At 46.7% G+C, this 18,033-nt stretch overlaps 1 protein-coding gene across 4 annotated transcripts in view; it reads left to right on the forward strand.

The window, feature by feature from the left end:
* Positions 1-18,033, forward strand: part of hd (humpty dumpty) — a 305,418-nt gene that overhangs the window by 210,364 nt on the left and 77,021 nt on the right. For all 4 annotated transcript variants that reach the window (XM_069330781.1, XM_069330784.1, XM_069330783.1 and 1 more), the window contains one exon: positions 7,634-7,862. In XM_069330781.1, coding sequence (XP_069186882.1) covers positions 7,634-7,862 — 229 coding nt within the window. The remainder of the gene's footprint in view (positions 1-7,633; positions 7,863-18,033) is intronic.

An 18,033-nucleotide genomic window follows, 5' to 3' on the forward strand; every position in this document is an offset into this window, starting at 1 on the left:
GGGTTGTTTTGTGCTTCCTTTCTTGGTTGTTCCAGGACCGTCATCTGATGCCGAATACTGTCGCCTCGAATCGTGCGGCGCTGGCGGAGCCGCTCCAGCACTCATTCGGTGTTGATTTTACTTCTGCCTTGTTCCGCAAGCTGTCTCGTGCGTTGTTTCACCTCCGGCCTAATTAAAAAAGTAATGACCATGTGCCTCCTGAGCCATCCTGGTCTTTGGACCAGGTGCTCACTTATCTCTCATCTCCTCGGTTTGTGGTGGCCCCTTCAGTTTGGAATTGTTTTTCTAAGGCTCTTTTCTGTGGGGAGCCCCTACGGCTCCCTGGAGCTTATCGGGCTAATGTATGTTATGTTAGACCGGGACATTAGCTAAGGAGTTCAGACCTACCAGGGACCAGCGCCAGAACCTGGCCCCTTCAGAGAGGTTTCAGGGAGCAATGGCCCTGGAAAACCCCATATGGTTGGGGGTTTTCCTTATCTGCCATCGACCGGGGTTAGGCACCCAGAAAGGTAGGCGTAACAAAACAAACCCCACATGGTAAGAAACTACAACAAAAACCGAACAGAGGTAGAAAACTCCCTACAATCCCAAGGAAACAAGCAAACAAGCAAACATCACACTTTACTGCCGCGCCGATCGTCCGCGCAGCCCTCCCCACCCCGGGAGGGGGAGGGGGGAGCCCCGGACCTACCGCGCCGGCTGCCAAGCTCCAGTTCGTTCGCTAATGTCAACCGGGATTGACGCTTCTCTGGCCTCAGTTTCCTAGGCGGTGTTTGCCTTGTGTGGCGTTCACTGCCGTGTGTTGTGGTGTGCGGTGGCCAGGAGTACTTCATCAGTGCCGGGGCTGCATGTGCTTAGTGGCTGCCTTCCCTAAGCGCCCTGTGAGTACTGCCCTTGCGTAACAGGGTTATCTTCCCTGGGGCGTTCGGGAACCATTCCCGTAGAGGTTCTTGCTGCTCGGCATTTGCCTCGCCCTTGGGGCCAGCTGGGGCTTGGGGCCCTTGTTTGGCCCTGGGTAGGGATTGGTATTGTGCTGGTTAGGGCGTCAAGGTGTTGCGCAGCCTGCCACCTAAGCGGCGGCCGGTTTCTGTTGCCTCTGGAGACGGTGTACTTTTGCGGGGTTTTTCTTTTGTTTTTCATTTTTCTTGCCTGGTGGGGGTCTGCCTAAGGTGGTTCTAGTTCCACTGGTAGTGTTTGGCGGCCCTCTGCTAGGCCCCCGTGCTTGTACACGTCTCAGGGGTTTTCAGTGCTATAATCTACCCTCTTGTTATGTTTGGGTTTCTTAACCGGTTAGCAACACCTTGCCCGGGCTTCCCATAGTTGTTACCCTACGGGCCCTGGAAACCCCTGTCTGGGCTCGGGGGACCATTGAATGTGTCTTCCGGGTTCCAACCCGTCTTGTACGGGATCGTTGGTTGCTGTTCCCTTGTCTCCGGGTGACAGTCGCCAATTTTACCTCCGTCATGCTGCCTGTTGGGTCACTGACACCTTGACCCGGAGTCTTGCGAGTGATTCTCTGCTTGTTCTCCAGTACTCTCCTGATGTTATTACTGTTCAGAGTACAGGCGGCATCCATGTTGCAAGCTAGGTTAGGTTGCTGCAACATGCTAGGTTGGTTTCCCACTCGAATGCCCCGTGGCCGCCCCGTTTGGTTAGGTGCTGCTCGCCCCTTTCTCTCCATGTTCCCGGCTCCGGACCGTCTGCGGGTTTCGGGGTCGGGGCGGGGTTTAGTTGCGGCAGAGACTCGGGCGGTTTTCGGGGGCTGCCCCGTTCGGGTTGGGGACGGAGGTTTGAGCCTGTGCCTCCTGCCAAGGCTTCTGGGTCTTACCAGCGGCCCTTTCTTGTTGCCTTTCCCATGGACTCTTGCTTTTCTTTCAGGGCGGAGGGCTTGGAGGACGGCTCTGCCCCGGGGCCTCTGTTGTTGGTTCCCGGGGCTGTGGGGGTTGCCTGCTAGCAGTTCTGGGGCGGTTTTGCCCCTTCAGGGGTTTTTCTGCTGTTGGGCGTCGTTTTTCGCCCTTCCAGTCTGCTAGCTTCCCACATTTGCTGGCGTGTTTTTGTGTATTTAGCGTCAGTCACAGCCCCTGCTGGCGGCCATTTTCGTCTGCCGGTTTCACGGCGTGGCCACCAGGGCGGCGTTGCGGTTTGTTTACATGCGTCTGGGTGTGCGAGCGAGCGTCTCTGGTGAGTTTTCAAAAAATTTTCAGGGTTTTTGTTCTCCTGTTGTCGTTTCTTTGTTTTTCTGGTGTTTTCTTGCCGTTGCCTGTTCCTCTGGGAACGTTTGGGTGTTGATTTTGGGTCTGAGCCTATGGGTTTAGGCTCAGTGCCCCTGGCTGGTATGCTTGCTCCCACACCTTGCCCCTCGGTTTTCGGTCTGTTGGGACCGTTTTCCCAGGGCGTTCTGCTGGGGTCTGTGCTTTGCCTTTTAGTGGTGTTCTCCACCGGCAAATGTGGTGGTTTGGGCTCCCCCTGGTTCGATTCTGGGTTCCTTTGGGTTCCTTGGTTTCGTTCTGGAGGTTTCTTCCTCTTGGGCCCCCTTTTGTGGGTTCAGGGGACTTTGTTTCCTCGTGTGACCCGGTTCTGCCTTTTGGGGTTCCGGGGTCTTCCTGGCTTGCAGACTGAGCTTTTTGGGTCTTGGCACATGTTGTGGTTGTGCTGGGACTTTGTGGTTTTGCTGTCGAGGTGGGCCTTTTGATGCAGTTTTGTGCCTTCTTTGCCTGGCCGGCGTAGTGCTCTTTGCCACTAGTCGGCGGCTTGTGCTTTTACAATATATGTCCTCACCTAGTTGTGCTTGTGGGGGTTGAGCTCTGGCTCCTTGGTCCTGCCTCTCAACCGTCCGTCAACAGGTGTATCGGTTCCTGTGCCTCTTGGGCTCTGTCATGTCTACATGTGACATTGTATGGGGGTCAGCCTCGTTACTTGTGTGAGGAGTCGCCACATTACTTCTTAGTGCTTTCCCGTTCCCATTCTGACACTCAAAAAAAAAAAAAAAAAAAAAAAACTAATTCTATCTGTGGCTCTTTTGGGTACTCAGTTTCCACCTGTGTCCCCTAGTGCGTGTGCCCCTTGTGTTACATATCCTGTCCTTCTCCACCCTGTCGATTCCCTTGGGTATCTTGTATGTGGTGATCAGGTCTCCCCTCACTTCCTCTTCCAGCGAAGTGTGGTTTCATTCCCGTAGTCTCTCCTCATGACTTCGGTAGTGTACTTTTTCTTTCTGAAGGGGTTCTGTTCCCTTCTCTGTTGACTGGGCGCTGGGGGAGCAGCTTGCTCTGTTGCCTCTCGCTTGGTCCCGCTGTTGGTGGGCGCTTTGGGTTGTCTTCCGGCCTCTGCTGGCGTCGGAGGACGGCTTCTCCCCCTTGGGGGGGGTTCAGAGCTGGCGGGGTGGGCTTCTTCCCTGCGCTTCGTCATTTCCTCTTCGTGGGTGCGTGGGGCGTGGTCGATCCGCCCCATCCTTCTGGGCTTCCCGTCTGCTCTTTGCAGTCATGAGCTTTTCCAGTCTGCAGTTCTTCTGGACTACTTCCGTCTGCGCCCTGGATCCTCTGCCCTGCTCGGAGGACTGTTGTCTCCTGTTCGGATTCTGTTAGGGCCGGGTGCATGGATGGTGGACCTGGACCTCCAGGTCACTTCTTGGCACGTTCCTCTCCAGTTTTTCTGGGGCTAGCACGGTTGGTAATTACCTATGTGTACTTACCTAAGTGTAGTTACAGGATGAGAGCTACTCTCGTGGTGTCCCGTCTTCCCAGCACTCTTTGTCATATAATGCTTTGATTATATTTGTCATATTGTCATATAATGATTGTCATATGTCATAATGTCTTCATATGTTTGTCATACAATGCTTTGGTGGTGGGGCTTCAGGTTTGCTGTTTTTATTGCATTCCCTATTTTGTGAAGGGCACTTTGTATACTCTTTGCATCTTTACCGGATCTTAGTGCCCTGTCTGCGTCTGAGATTCGGTGTCTGGCCTACCTCGACGACTGGCTGGAGTGGGCTCCCAGTCAGTCCGCTTGTCTGCTCGCCAGGGGATGGTTCTTTCCAGATCGCTGGGTTTGGTTTCCTGGTGATCTGGAGGTTTTACCTTCTGTTTCCGTCCCGGGTTCGGACCTGGGCCTTGTTTCAGGCTCTTGGGCCCCTCATTGTCTTCCCTCCAGAAGTGTTACTGTGGCTGTGGTCCCGCCTTTGGCTGTTCAGGAGGGGGTCCCGGGTTGCTCAGCGGTTGCTTGGGCGGTTGTGCGGGAGTTTGCACTTCGGCGTGCTTGTCTGCCCGCGGAGTCGGGTTTGGCTCCGGCGTCGGTTGGTTCCTACGGAGACTCCACTTCCGCCTCTTGCATTCCTTGGGTTTCTCTGGGGATCTGGTGTTGGTGCTGCGTCACCAGCTTCCTCTTTGGGGTTTTCGGGGTTCCGTGCCTTGGCGGCTCCCCGAGCCTTCGCTCGATGTGTTCACGGACGGGTCGTCTCTCGGCTGGGGCTTTGTGACCAGTGCTCACCAGGTCGGCCGAGGTTGATGGAGTCTGTCTGTCCGTCGGGCTCACAGCCCGGTTCAGGTGTTCATGGCTGTCTGGTTTGCGCTTCGGAGGGTTTGGGTCACTAGGTACTCTACCGTTCAGCTCTGTTTGGACTGTTCTCTGGTGGTTCTTGCCGGAACCACAGGGGGTTTGGTTAACCGTGTGGTTCGTGTCCGGGGTGTGTCCTGCGTCCTGGTGGACAGCTGTCTCGGTTCATTCCTCTTCGTGGGTTGGCCAGTCGTCGCCGATTCGTTTTGTTGGCTCTGTTGGGCTTATGGACTCCTGGCCATGGACGTCTTCGGGTCGGCGTGGTCTAGGCGTCGCCCGTTTTGTGGCGCCCTTCCCACCTGCGAGGACTTCACGGTGGAGGCTTTCGGCAGGCCTGGTTGAGGTGGGGGGTACCTGTACCTCTTCTCCCGGTCCAGCTGTTGCTTCGGGTTCTGGCTCAGTTGCAGCCCATTCCCACGAGAACAGTCCTTATGGTTCCACTGTGGCCGGCCCGGCCTTCTTTTCAGACGCTGCTTGATAGGTGTCCGTACCCGGGGCGTTTTTCCTGAGGCTTCGCCTCTTTCAGCAGGCCGAATCGGTCCTGTCCGTGATTGGTTCGGCCTTCTCTTTGGCTCTTCGCGTCTGGTATTTTGACGCAGGTATCGCCATCTCTATGGTGTTCAGGTGGCTTTGTTGACGGTGTCCCACCTGCGAGCTTCGTCTTGGAGACTGTATGACGTTTATTACGTCTTCTCGCGTTTTGTTTCCCCTCCGGCCTGCTCATGAGTCGCCTGAGCCATCCTGGTCCTTGTTCAGGGTGCCTTCTTCTCTTCCCCTCAGTTTGTGGTAGCCCCTTCGGTTTCAGTTTCCTCCTCTTTGGTACTGGTGGTAGCTTTATTGGTGTGCAGCCTTTCTCTGTCCTGGCGACGGTCGTGACGGCTGCTTTCCGGAGGGGTTCTTGGGGTATTGGTACTTGTTTGGTTTGGCCGGGGGGTGCGTCCTGTGTTGTCCAGTTGTGCTTTTTGCTGTTGCCGGCGTACCGTGCCTGGGGATGCGCTGTGGTTGATCCGGTTCCTTCGTTCCCTGTTTTCAGGGCTCGGGTCTCCCGGGTCGTCCGCAGTGTTTTCCTTCTTACTGCGGTCTGTCTTTGCGCCCGTGCTGTTCAGACGTTTGCAGCATTTGCTGCTGTGTTGGTGACGTCTCGGGCGCAGGGATTTGTGGGTCGCCCAGGTTTTTGGCCGCCCATCCATATGTGCGTCTGTTCTTGGGCGTTCTTGTTGCCTTGGGTCGCAGGTTTGCGACCTGTTGTCTTGGCTTTGCGTTGCAGAGTTTGTGGCGGCCGCCTCCCGGGTTAGCCCTTTCTTTTCCTTCTCTTTGGGTATGAAGCTCCAGGGAGCCGTAGGGGCTCCCCACAGAAAACCAGCGTTGAATGTAATGAAACGCCATTTTCTGGGTGAGCCCCGGAGGCTCCCTGGAAACCCTCCCTCCCACCGGTCGGCGGTTTTTTCGCGTTGGTTGAAGCTTAGCTTCCGAACTGGAGCTTGGCAGCCGGCGCGGTAGGTCCGGGGCTCCCCCCTCCCCCTCCCGGGGTGGGGAGGGCTGCGCGGACGATCGGCGCGGCAGTAAAGTGTGATGTTTGCTTGTTTGCTTGTTTCCTTGGGATTGTAGGGAGTTTTCTACCTCTGTTCGGTTTTTGTTGTAGTTTCTTACCATGTGGGGTTTGTTTTGTTACGCCTACCTTTCTGGGTGCCTAACCCCGGTCGATGGCAGATAAGGAAAACCCCCAACCATATGGGGTTTTCCAGGGCCATTGCTCCCTAAAACCTCTCTGAAGGGGCCAGGTTCTGGCGCTGGTCCCTGGTAGGTCTGAACTCCTTAGCTAATGTCCCGGTCTAACATAACATACATTAGCCCGATAAGCTCCAGGGAGCCTCCGGGGCTCACCCAGAAAATGGCGTTTCATTACATTCAACGCTGGTTTTTTCCTGTTGGCATTGGTCTCTTGGGGGTCGGGTTGGGGAGCTTCATGCTCTTCTCCGACACAGAGGTTTCTGCTCTTTCGGTCCTCGTGGTAGGTTTGTTTGATTGCTTCTATCTCCTTCTTTTCTGGTGAATAATGAGATGGCTTCATTCTGTAGGGGTCCTTGGGTTGATGATGCTTGGTTGGTCAGGCTGGGGGTGCATTGTGTGTTGTTTCCGGTTGCGGTACTCCACTGTTATTTGTGTGCCACTGCTTCGGTGGCCGGGATGCGCTTTGGGTTGACCGGGTTTCCCTCCTTCCCTGTTTCCCTCCTTCCTAACTGCCTCCTGGGTAAGTCCCTGTTTTTCCTTGTCTTTGGGAAGTTAGCTCCGGGGAGCTGACGGGGCTCCCCCCAGAAATCTAGCGTTGAATGTAATGACACGCCATTTTCTGGGTGAGTTCCAGAGGGTTCCTGGCATCCCTCCCTCCCTCTGGTTGGCGTTGTTTATCGCATATTTTGACATCCAGCCCAAGAACTGGTAGTTGAATTGCCCCCGGGGGTTGCGAAGACAGGGGTGCGGCCACATGATAATATCATGCTAGTTTTCTAATTTTCATTTGGGGAGTTCTGTCCACTTGTTCATCTTTCGGTAGCAATAGTTTCTCCAGAATAGGGGTTTGTTTTGGGATGCCTACCTCTCTGGGTGCCAGACCCGGTTGATGGCAGACATAGAATGCGACCAACCACATTGGGGTTTCCATAGGCCATTGCTCCTCGTGCCTTTCTGAGGGGGCCAGGTTCTGGCTGGTGATCCCCGGTAGGCAAGAACTCCATCGACTGATGCCATGGTCTAATACATACATACTTAGCCCGGTAAGCTCCAGGAAGACATGAGGACTCTCCCAGAAAATGAAGTTTCATTACATTCAATGCTAGTTTTATTCACTAGCATATTTTGATTATTATATTACTAATTATTGTATATTCAGATTAGGTTGTATATACAATTTACTTTATAGATAGTTTTCTGCTTTCAGTGTATGTTAGGTCTCCCACAAAGTTATTACTGTTCAGTAAAGGTATTTAGTATTCAACTTGAAACACAAGAGCTGCTTAAGTGGCCATTGACTGGTTATCTAACTTAACATGATACCAAAAATTGTACTACACTATTTCAGATATTGAATTTGAAATGCCATTCCATTACTCTGGCTCAACAAAAAATGGGGTCGGCTCAAATTCTTCAGACGATGTTGGTGAAGATTCAGACGATAAACGCACCGAGTTGCAAGAGGAAGAGGAGGAGGAGGAGGATGAGGAGGCAAGAGAAGAAGCAGCTTCATGGCTTGAAGATCTTGGTGTTGAAACCTCGCAATTTCCAAACTTGAATCCTAATCGAGTTAAGGTGTAAGTGCATAAAAGAACTTTCCGCTTTGTGCATGCAATGACTGTACCACAGTGGCCTTCCATAGGACTCATTACTTGCATTCTTTCTTTGATAATATCTAGGAACCCATCTAGGAACACAAGCATGAATTCAGAAACACAAGTCAATATATGTATTTTATTGAGCCATAGACCCATGAAGAATGTGAGGAATATTACTGGGAAATGGGAAACAGAAAGTGTAGCACATCTGCTCAAGTGTTGGTTATCACTTGAAAACAATAGGAATAGGTTCCAGTGTCAACTTATAATTTAAAAAAAATTATTCTTTTCTCAAAATAATATATAGGTATTAACCACCACACTTCTCTGTCCCCATATATGGCAAACCCCTGGTGCGCAGAAAATTAATTGTTCGCAATATTTTTTTCATGCTTCTAATAATGTTAAATATCCTTCCCTGATCACACACACATGTTGAAATAAATTAGAAATTGTACTTTGGCCGCAGTGGGGTCCAGAAAATGGTATGTATTCACCTAGTTGTGTTTTGCGGGGGTTGAGCTTTGCTCTTTCGGCCCACCTCTCAACTATTAATCAACTGTTTACTATTTTTTTTTTCCACACCACACACACACACACACACACACACATGATATCAGGGGGGACATGATCACCACATTCAAGATTCTCAAGGGAATTGACAGGGTTGATAAAGACAGGCTATTTAACACAAGGGGCACACGCACTAGGGGACACAGTGCCCAAATGAGCCACAGAGATATTAGAAAGAACTTTTTTAGTGTCAGAGTGGTTGACAAATGGAATGCATTAGGAAGCAATGTGGTGGACGCTGACTCCATACACAGTTTCAAGTGTAGATATGATAGAGCCCAATAGGCTCAGGGAACCTGTACACCTGTTGATTGACGGTTGAGAGGCGGGACCAAAGAGCCAGAGCTCAACCCCCGCAAGCACAACTAGGTGAGTACATCCCAGGAAGCAGCCCGTGACAGCTGACTAACTCCCAGGTACCTATTTACTGCTAGGTAACAGGGGCATTCAGGGTGAAAGAAATGTTGCCCATTTATTTCTGCCTCGTGCGGGAATCGAACCTGCGCCACAGAATTACGAGTCCTGCGCGCTTTCCACCAGGCTACGAGGCCCCAAGACCCCATGTGACGTCAAGGTTTGGTGGTCGCCCGTGGCATAGACTCCCGAGTCAGTCGTGCGCCAGCTTCAACATGCACGAGTTGCCACAAATATTCTTTTCTTCATTTTTTCTGCACAATTACAAATGCATTTATATTGTTTTTTCTTGCCAATCCTATGTATATTGAACACATTCACAATATTCTGGCAGTAGAACATCGGTACTGTTACAAGTATCATAAATGTGTCCACAAACATTGATCATATTTCCAATATTTCATGTTCATATATGTACACTTACTTATAACATTTACACACTGTACACTATCACACACTATATACATTCCCTATCAATATACTTAGAACTGCACGAGTGTGTGTGATATTCAGAGAAGCAGTCAATGGGGCAAAGGGGAACTTTGCACTCAACGCACCAGGTGCAGATGCATCTTCGCTTGCATTCCCTACGTTATGTGTTCTTGCAGACATTCGGGGGTCCCGTGGGGGTTCCTCCAGGAAGGGTCGTGCCTGGGCTTGGGGTTCCTCTTGTCGTGGTAGGCCGCTGGTGCCAGTTTCCGGGCTGGTGCCGCCTTTGGACCCGTCTTCGTCTGGGTAACGCAGTCATCACTCTGTGTGGAAGTCGGGTTCTCGCAAAGGGTGTCGACCCTTTGTGAACAGCGAGGCTCGTGCTGTTCGCTCACGCCTGGTCTAATGGTTTGTTGGCTTTTCAGGTCGTTTCCGACAGCCTGGAATGGCGTTGGGTGGCCCCCTCCTCCTCCTTCAGGGAGGGGGGTTCTGGGGTGGCAGGGCAGGCCTCTTCTCCTGCACTCTGTCGGGTCATCTTGGAGTGGGTACGCTTGGGCGTGGTCGAAACAACGACGTCCCTCAGATGGGTTTTCCCGTCTGTTCCCAGTCCCGAAACGGGACTGTGCAGACCTGAGGTTCATTCTGGATTTGTTCCATCTGAACCCCTGGGTCTTTTGCCCCTCTTTTTGGATAACTACTGTGTCCCAGGTTCAGCTTCTGTTGGAGTTGGGCGCTTGGATGGTGTCTCTGGACCTCCGTAATGCGTACTGGCACGTCTCGATTCATCCAGGGTTCAGGGACTAGCTCAGTTTTGTTGTGGGGGCGTCTCAGTTACTGCTTTTGTTGTCTCCCGTTCGGGTTGAACCTGGCTCCTAGAGTTTTCACATGCCTTACCCAGGTCGTGGTGGCCCGTCTGCGTCTCTTAGGTCTTCGGATGCTGGCCTACCTCGAAGACTGGCTGGTCTGGGCTCTCAGTCAGTCTGTGTCTCTGCTCACCAGAGATCTGGTACTTTCCCAGCTCGCCGGGTTTGGGTTCCTGGTGAACTGGCAGAAGGGTCATTCCTTGTGAATTCACCATAGGCCTCCCACTCAACCCTTTCTAAATCTAATGAAATTTTGTAATAAAGTAGCCCTAGACCCCAAATGAAATTGTGCAAAATAGTAGAGCTCAATTTGCTTTGGTTCTTAAATAATAGGTCCATGTTCAATAGGCTCACATCCCATTAACACTATCGTGCTCCCAGCAGAAGATTTTTTTTAACTTTCCCCTCGTTCGCCAGGCATTTCGGGCGACCACACGGTGACACTGAAATGTTTATACTCTTTTCGGTCTGCTGACCTTAATTTTTCACGTATATATTTAATTTTGGTATCAACTTTTTCGCAAGAGAATGCTCTAGAGGAATATATATATATATTTTCACCAAAGCCGACATGAGATCCGCACCAAACAAAAAACTATGGCAATCGTTAGCGGTGAGCCCCAAACATCGATGAAATGTTTATGCTCTTATCAGGTTTATCAACCCCAGAATTGTTCTACGTCGTTAATTTTGGTATCACTGTGATCGCAATAAAATTCCGTACACAGACAAATCAATATAAAGTACAAGACATGGACGCATCCCACCCACAAGACCGTGGGAAGTTGCCCAAGGGTTACCTGCTACCGCACACCCAACTGCACATTGGCTACACCCCTACTGAAAAGTTTATACTCTTTTCATGTTTTTGACTGTAATTTTTGATGTACAGTGGTACCTCGGAATGCGATTGTCCCTGTATGCGAGGTTTTCGGAAGGCGAGGTGTATTTACTCCAAAAATTTGTCTCAGAAGTCGAGGGTTACTTCGGGAGGCGAGTTTGGACGCGAGTTTGTTGATACGCGTACAGCCGACCTAGCGCGTTCGTCGCCCCTCCGCCCCTCAGTTTATTATTGTCTCACGCTCAGTGACTACCCCCACATCAATTCTTCTCGCAGATTTTCAGTGTTTTGTTGGATTTTTGGTGATTTGTCTATACAATTTGTTATTATATATCTCACCATGGGTCCCAAGAAAGCCAGTGGTAAGGATAAAGGCCAGAAAGCTCATGTGAGGATGACAATAGAGGAGAAACAAGAGATCATTCGGAAGCATGAGAACGGTACACGTGTTGTTGAACTTTGTAGGCAGTACAACAAAGCCACATCAACAATATGCACTATACTTAAGAAGAAAAATAAGATTATGGGTGCTAAAGTGGCAAAAGGAGTAAGAACATTAACGGCACAAAGACCACAAATACTTGAAGAAGTGGAAAAGTTGTTATTAATTTGGATACACGACAAGGAGTTGAGGGGTGATAGTGTTTCGGAGGCCATTATTTGTGAGAAAGCCAGGGTGTTGCACGAAGACCTTCTAAAGAATACCCCTGCAACGAGTGATGCAGATAAGAAAGAGTTTAAGGCAAGCATGGGGCTGGTTTGAAAAATTTAGAAAGAGAAGTGGTATCCATAGTGTTACAAGGCATGGGGTTATGTGATGTGATTATGGAAGGGGACTCCCCTTCCAAACAGTAACTCCTCTCCTCCTCCCCCCTCCTCACCATCTTCCATACGCCTACAGCACTCGACAGCAAGGTAAGTAATAACTGGAACACAGTTTTGTAGGTTTATTTAGATGAATTAGGTAAATTAGGTATAAAAATTAGTTTGTGGGGTTTTTGGGGTAGTCAGGAACGGATTAATTCATTTCCCTTTATTTCTTATGGGGAAATTAACTTCGGAATGCGAGTTTTCGGAAGGCGAGGCGTCTCCAGGAACGGATTAAACTCTTATTCTGAGGTATGCCTGTACGTGTTTCATTTTGGTATCAATGTGTTTTCAATGAAATGTTCTCGATGAACATACGTATAACATGTCACCAAAACTAACGTGATGCCGGCACCAAATAAAAAACTAAGTCGTTTGTTAGCCGTGCGCGCCAAACAGCGTGAACATGTTGCTACTCTTTTCAAATTTATCGAGTCCAAACTTGTTTGACATCGTTCTTTTTTGTATCACTGTGATCGCAATAAAATTTCCTACACAGACATATGCATATAAATTAGACAACATGGGGGTGCATAACCCACAATGACCCCCTAAAGTCGCCGAAGCCTTACTCGCTAGAGCACACTCATTGCCACACCCGCTACACCCAATACACCAGACAAACACATGCAGTTTGCTAATAGACGTTTTCGTGCAACATTGTTCATTTTGGTATCAAATTATTTGCAATAAAATGCTCTAAATAGAAAGACAAATATAAGCAATAACAACCGCAATATATAGTAAACAATACCAATAACAAAGTATCAAGACTAAAGTCGGCCAAGTTACTCTTGAGCGCACAGAATCAGTAAAATGTATATACTCATTTCAGTTTTCTCACCATATTTCTCGTGCTACATCGTTCTCTTTGGTATCATTGTGTTCGCAATAGAATTCTCTATAGGGGTATATGCATATAAGGTCTAACAGCCTGGAGTGAGTCCCTCGTTCAGTTTGATAACATAATTTTTGGGCTACGTCCTTCATTTTGGTATCAAATTGTTCGCAATAAAAAGGCACGTATTTTAAAATTAGTCCCATAATAATAGAACAATAAATAAAATTTTAACAAGTATTTTAACTTTTGGACACTTTTTGACATTCATCACCACAAAATTATTTGTATCTTTCCAGTGTTTTGACATCACTTTTCATGTTACATCTTTCATTTTGGTATCAAATTGTGTGCAATCTAAAGGCGCTCATTTTGAAACCACCTAGAAGTTGATTGGATGAAAAATTAATTTTGCACAAATATTTTAGTTTATGACGCGCGCGATAGTCATCAGATTACATTAAGGAGAAAAACTTATGACAATAATTGGAGGGCTCGGAGTGCGATAGTGTTAATGCGTACATATCGTAAAAAAGGGCCAACTTTGACACTTTATCAAATCCCGTCTAGTGCCCAGAGAGGTGTGAAATTTGGCATACCACGGACAACTCTTGGTGCAGAATACAGCAGTGTAATCAAAAAAGTAGTTTGGGTAGCCATTCAGCTATCAATCCATGCTAAAATCACTGCCAAATTTTGTCATGAGAAATTTGGACCCCTATTTGGAGATCACTTACTCGTAAATGCAATGATCTTTTGCAATGATGTATAACAAGCACAATATTATGCAGTGATGCAATAGCAACTCTGTTGTATTCATATGTCCAGAAGTGACCCACTTGAAAGTTGGCCAAAACAAATTTTTGTGCAAAACTAGCCAACTTTCAAGACAAAATATCTCAATATGCATCATTGCCAATATGGTTTTGAATGACACCATTGGATAGAGCAGATTTTTCTGTACAAGAGTAACTTGTACAGAAAAATCAGTGCTGTTTTAGGTTCCTGTTCTATATTTATCTTTACATCGTTGTAGTATCGTGTCAGCAGGTTTATTGCTGTTTACTTATTTGTGTATTTACATGTAATAAATACACAAATAAATAAAAACAATATTAATATTAATGTATTACAGGTCTCACTTGAAATTACTGTATTCAGTTAGTTAAATAATTTGATTTGAATTCAATTACAGATACGTCATGAATCAGAATTCCATTGGTTTATTGCCATGTGCTATTGCTAGCCATGAGTGTGGCTCTTCTGAGTGTCACTTGACAACCTACACTCCCAACAAAGGCTTGAAGTTTCTAAAACAGTATAGTGCAGAAGATCATAAACTGAGAGCAAAGCAAAGTGAACTGAACTTGGATGGAGAATCTCAAGTATGCCTCCATTATGAAGCGTTACTGTTGACAAAATTTGAATTTTTGCAAAAAACTTGCTGCAATCCCTTCAAGAAGATATGCCATGTAAAGCCAAAAGATTTGCAACCGATCACAGTAGCTACTGCTGAGAAAATGTCAGATATGCTGAAAGTCAGTATTAAGCCTGGCCAAAAGGTGTGCACATCATGCAGAAAGGAATGCGACAGTAAGCAGGTAAGTGAGTCCAGCTCTACTGAATCTGATGCCCCTGCTGATAATATGGAAATCTGTGAAAGTGTAAACATAAGTTTATCAGTATTAGGCATCTCACCTATTAACTATCAACGAGTTAGTGAATGGTTATGCAAAGTGAAAGATTAGCCAAACACAGGAAATAATTGCCGAGCAGATTGCTGCAATTGGAAATAATGATTGCCAAAACCTGTTGGTACCAAGCTCTAGCCAACAGTGCACAAATTGCCAAGACTTCAATAAACTCATTGAAGAAATGAAGCTAAAATTCCATGTAGCAAAGCGCCAAGAAAAAAATACAAATCCTAACCCTCGTGTCACAAAGCTGGTCTATCAAAAAGACAATGGAGCAATTCAAAGTTTCAGAATACATGGTTTGCAAAGCTAGGAAGCTGAAAGAAGAACAGGGAATACTAGCAATTCCTAAGAAAATGCAGGGCAAGTCAGTTCCTGAGGAATTGAAGGAAAGGGTTGTACAGTTTTTTGAGGGTGAAGAATTTAGTCGAATGTGTCCCAGAAAGAATGGAAAGAAAAAAAGTCATGATCAGTGCACAAAGTAGATGGAGAATCATAATTTGATTTTTTCGATATCGCACCAAGGTATGTCATTTTCAGAGTCCTCTGGCTGAACTAGGAATTCAGATCCCAAAGTAAATAAAAGTTACTTTTGTATAGAATAATCTGCTCTATTCAATTGTGTCATTCAAAACCAAATTGGGAATGATGCATATTAAGATATTTTGCCTTGAATGTTGACTAGTTTTGCACATAAATTTTTTTTTGCCAACTTTCAAGTTGACCACCTCTGGACATATGGATACAACAGAGTTCCTATTGCATCACTGCATAATATTATGCTTGTTATACATCGTTGCAAAAGATCATGGAATTTAAACCTTTTGCTGATGAGTAAGTGGTCTCGAAATTGGGGTCCAAATTTCTTGCAACAAAATTTGGCAGTTATTTTAGCATGCATTGATAGCTGAATGGCCACCCATACTGCTTTTTCGATTACACTATGTTATTCTACATCAAAAGTTGTCCTGGTATGTCAAATTTCACACTCCTACAGGCAATAGAAGTGATTTAATCCTTAAGCTGCTAAAGGGTCCTGAGGAGATTTACACCCCTGTGTGCAAGAAAAAAAAAAATTCTAAAAAATTATTTTCTCTTCTAAAAATGTTAATTTGTGTTCCTTGAGCACTGGGAAAAAAAATCGTAGGTGACATATTTTTGGCGCAATAGGCTGAGGAAGTCTGGCAAAATGTGGGCGTTGACAGAGTGGTCGTCAGAACCGGTCAGCATCACCCGCTGACAGGTGGGAGTTGCCACAAAGATATTATTACCTAATTATTTCAATGTCTCTGATTGATTTTTTCTTAGTTTTTTTGCAGTAATATTATTCAATAGTGTGTATTGTAATATATTTATATAATAAAAGTGGTGAATAATCGCTATACTCAAAAGTATGATGTGCATATTAGTGATTCAATTATTATGTTCATAAAACAATAAACAAATAGTTTTGCTGTTATTATACTCTATACACAGGTTATATATAAGTATCTGCATGTTTTGTTCACCATAACGAACTATTAAGTTCGTTATGGCGAACGAACGATTACGAGTTGAAAAGCAACGAGGAGTGACCGCAACACACAGCCAGCCACTCGTTGCCACCCCCTCAACAACGCCTCACTCGCCCACTTTCTCCTCCTACCATCCTGTTTTTTATTTTATTCACTATATACAGACATTATATATAAGTATCTAGATGTTTTGTTCAACACAACTGTACAACTAAGGTGATATAGTTAGTTCAGGAACTAAGAGACGTCGCTGGAGGCCAAGATCATCAGTAGTTTCAAAGCGTTATATGATAAAGAGTGCTGGGAAGACGGGACATCACGAGCGTAGCTCTCATCCTGTAACTACACTTAGGTAATTACACAAAGTCTGCTGGCGGCTTCCTCCCTCACTCATTCAAGGTCACAGGCACTAAACTTTCTCCCCCAACAATACCGTTTGTGGTGTTATTACACCATATACAGACATTATATATAAGTATCTATATGTTTTGTTCATCACAACTGTACAACTAAGGTGATATAGTTAGTTCAGGCATTAAGAGTCATCGCTACACACAGTCAGCTGGTAGCTGCCTCCCTCACTCATTCAAGGTCACACGTACCAAAATTTTTCCCCCAACAATACTGTTTGCAGTGTTATTACACTATATACACACATTATATATAAATATCTACATGTTGTATGCACCGTAACTGTACACCTAAGCTTGTAGGGTGCCCAAAGAGCATAGTGGCCAGCCTCCATACAGCCAGACAAGTTATGCAGACGACGCCACCTCTGTCTCCCAAATGGCTCCTCCCAACGTAATCCTTTTGCTGTTATTACTCTAATACTCACATTATATATAGGTATCTATATTTGTGTTCACTATAGAGAACCACTGAGCTGGTATGGTGAATGCAGACAATAACAGGTGGCCACACAGTCAGTAAATGATGCTAGTCTCCCTCCGTCTCTCAGCATCTCACTCCTCCCACAGCGCAGATTATCACAACAGTCCTGCTGTTATCACAATCCTGATCATTTTTATCACAGTCAGTTTTTATCACACAGACCCCTAACTGTATCATCTGATCATCTGTAATACTATCATCACTAAATAATAGCAGTACATATATTTATTTTGACATTTTTTGGCGATGCTGTGGTCACAAGCTAAACAGCAATGCTGTTCGCTCATTCTGCGTGTGCCAGCCTTGGTTGCTCCAACAGTACTGTGGCTTTCACACCGGAGAATATTGCCCACGATTTTTTTAAACATGGCGTCTGTTTACAAGAGCCCTGAGGTAGCTAATGTGAACCCCGTGTAGTCGCGGGCCATTTGAATCGTGCCTGGCACTCTATGGCGTATATATATGCCATGCGCACCGTGAGACATGTTATACATGGTGTATATAAAAGTCATGCGCAGTTTAAGGGTTAACAAAGGGTCTGGTTGATACCTGGTTGATGGGGTTCTGGGAGTTCTGCTACTCCCCAAGCCCGGCCTGAGGCCAGGCTTGACTTGTGAGAGTTTGGTTCACTAGGCTGTTGCTTGCAGCAGCCCGCAGGCCCACATACCCACCGCAGCCCGGTTGGTCCGGCACTTCTTGGAGAAAACTATCTAGTTTCCTCTTGAAGATGTCTACTGTTGTTCCGGCAATATTTCTTATGCTCGCTGGAAGGGTGTTAAAAAACCGTGGACCTCTGATGTTTATACAGTTCTCTCTAATTGTGCCTATGGCACCCCTGCTCTTCGCTGGTTCTATTTTGCATTTTCTTCCATATCGTTCACTCTACAGTATCCACTCAATTTAACGGCCTATATGGGGCTGAGCCCTAGTCAGTTATTTCCGGAGCTCCGTTATTTCCGAAGTTAATTCGGGTCGGGTAATTTTTCAAGTAACATTCAGGTAGGATATATTTTATACTGTATAACTAAAATTAAATAAAGTTCATTGTGTAATTGCATTCCAATTTAGTGCCACACCGACGATTAAGCCAGTTGTTGGCTGCTGCATGGATGATGTGTGAACACGGTCTGATCAAGCCCAGATGGGTGGGAAAAAATTGATTCATTCCTTTGTATTGCTAAATATTTCATGTATCAATCAGCAAGTTAATATTTTCTCAATAA

Source organism: Procambarus clarkii, chromosome 24 (genome assembly GCF_040958095.1).
Source record: "Procambarus clarkii isolate CNS0578487 chromosome 24, FALCON_Pclarkii_2.0, whole genome shotgun sequence".
In the NCBI taxonomy this organism is placed as follows: domain Eukaryota; kingdom Metazoa; phylum Arthropoda; class Malacostraca; order Decapoda; family Cambaridae; genus Procambarus; species Procambarus clarkii.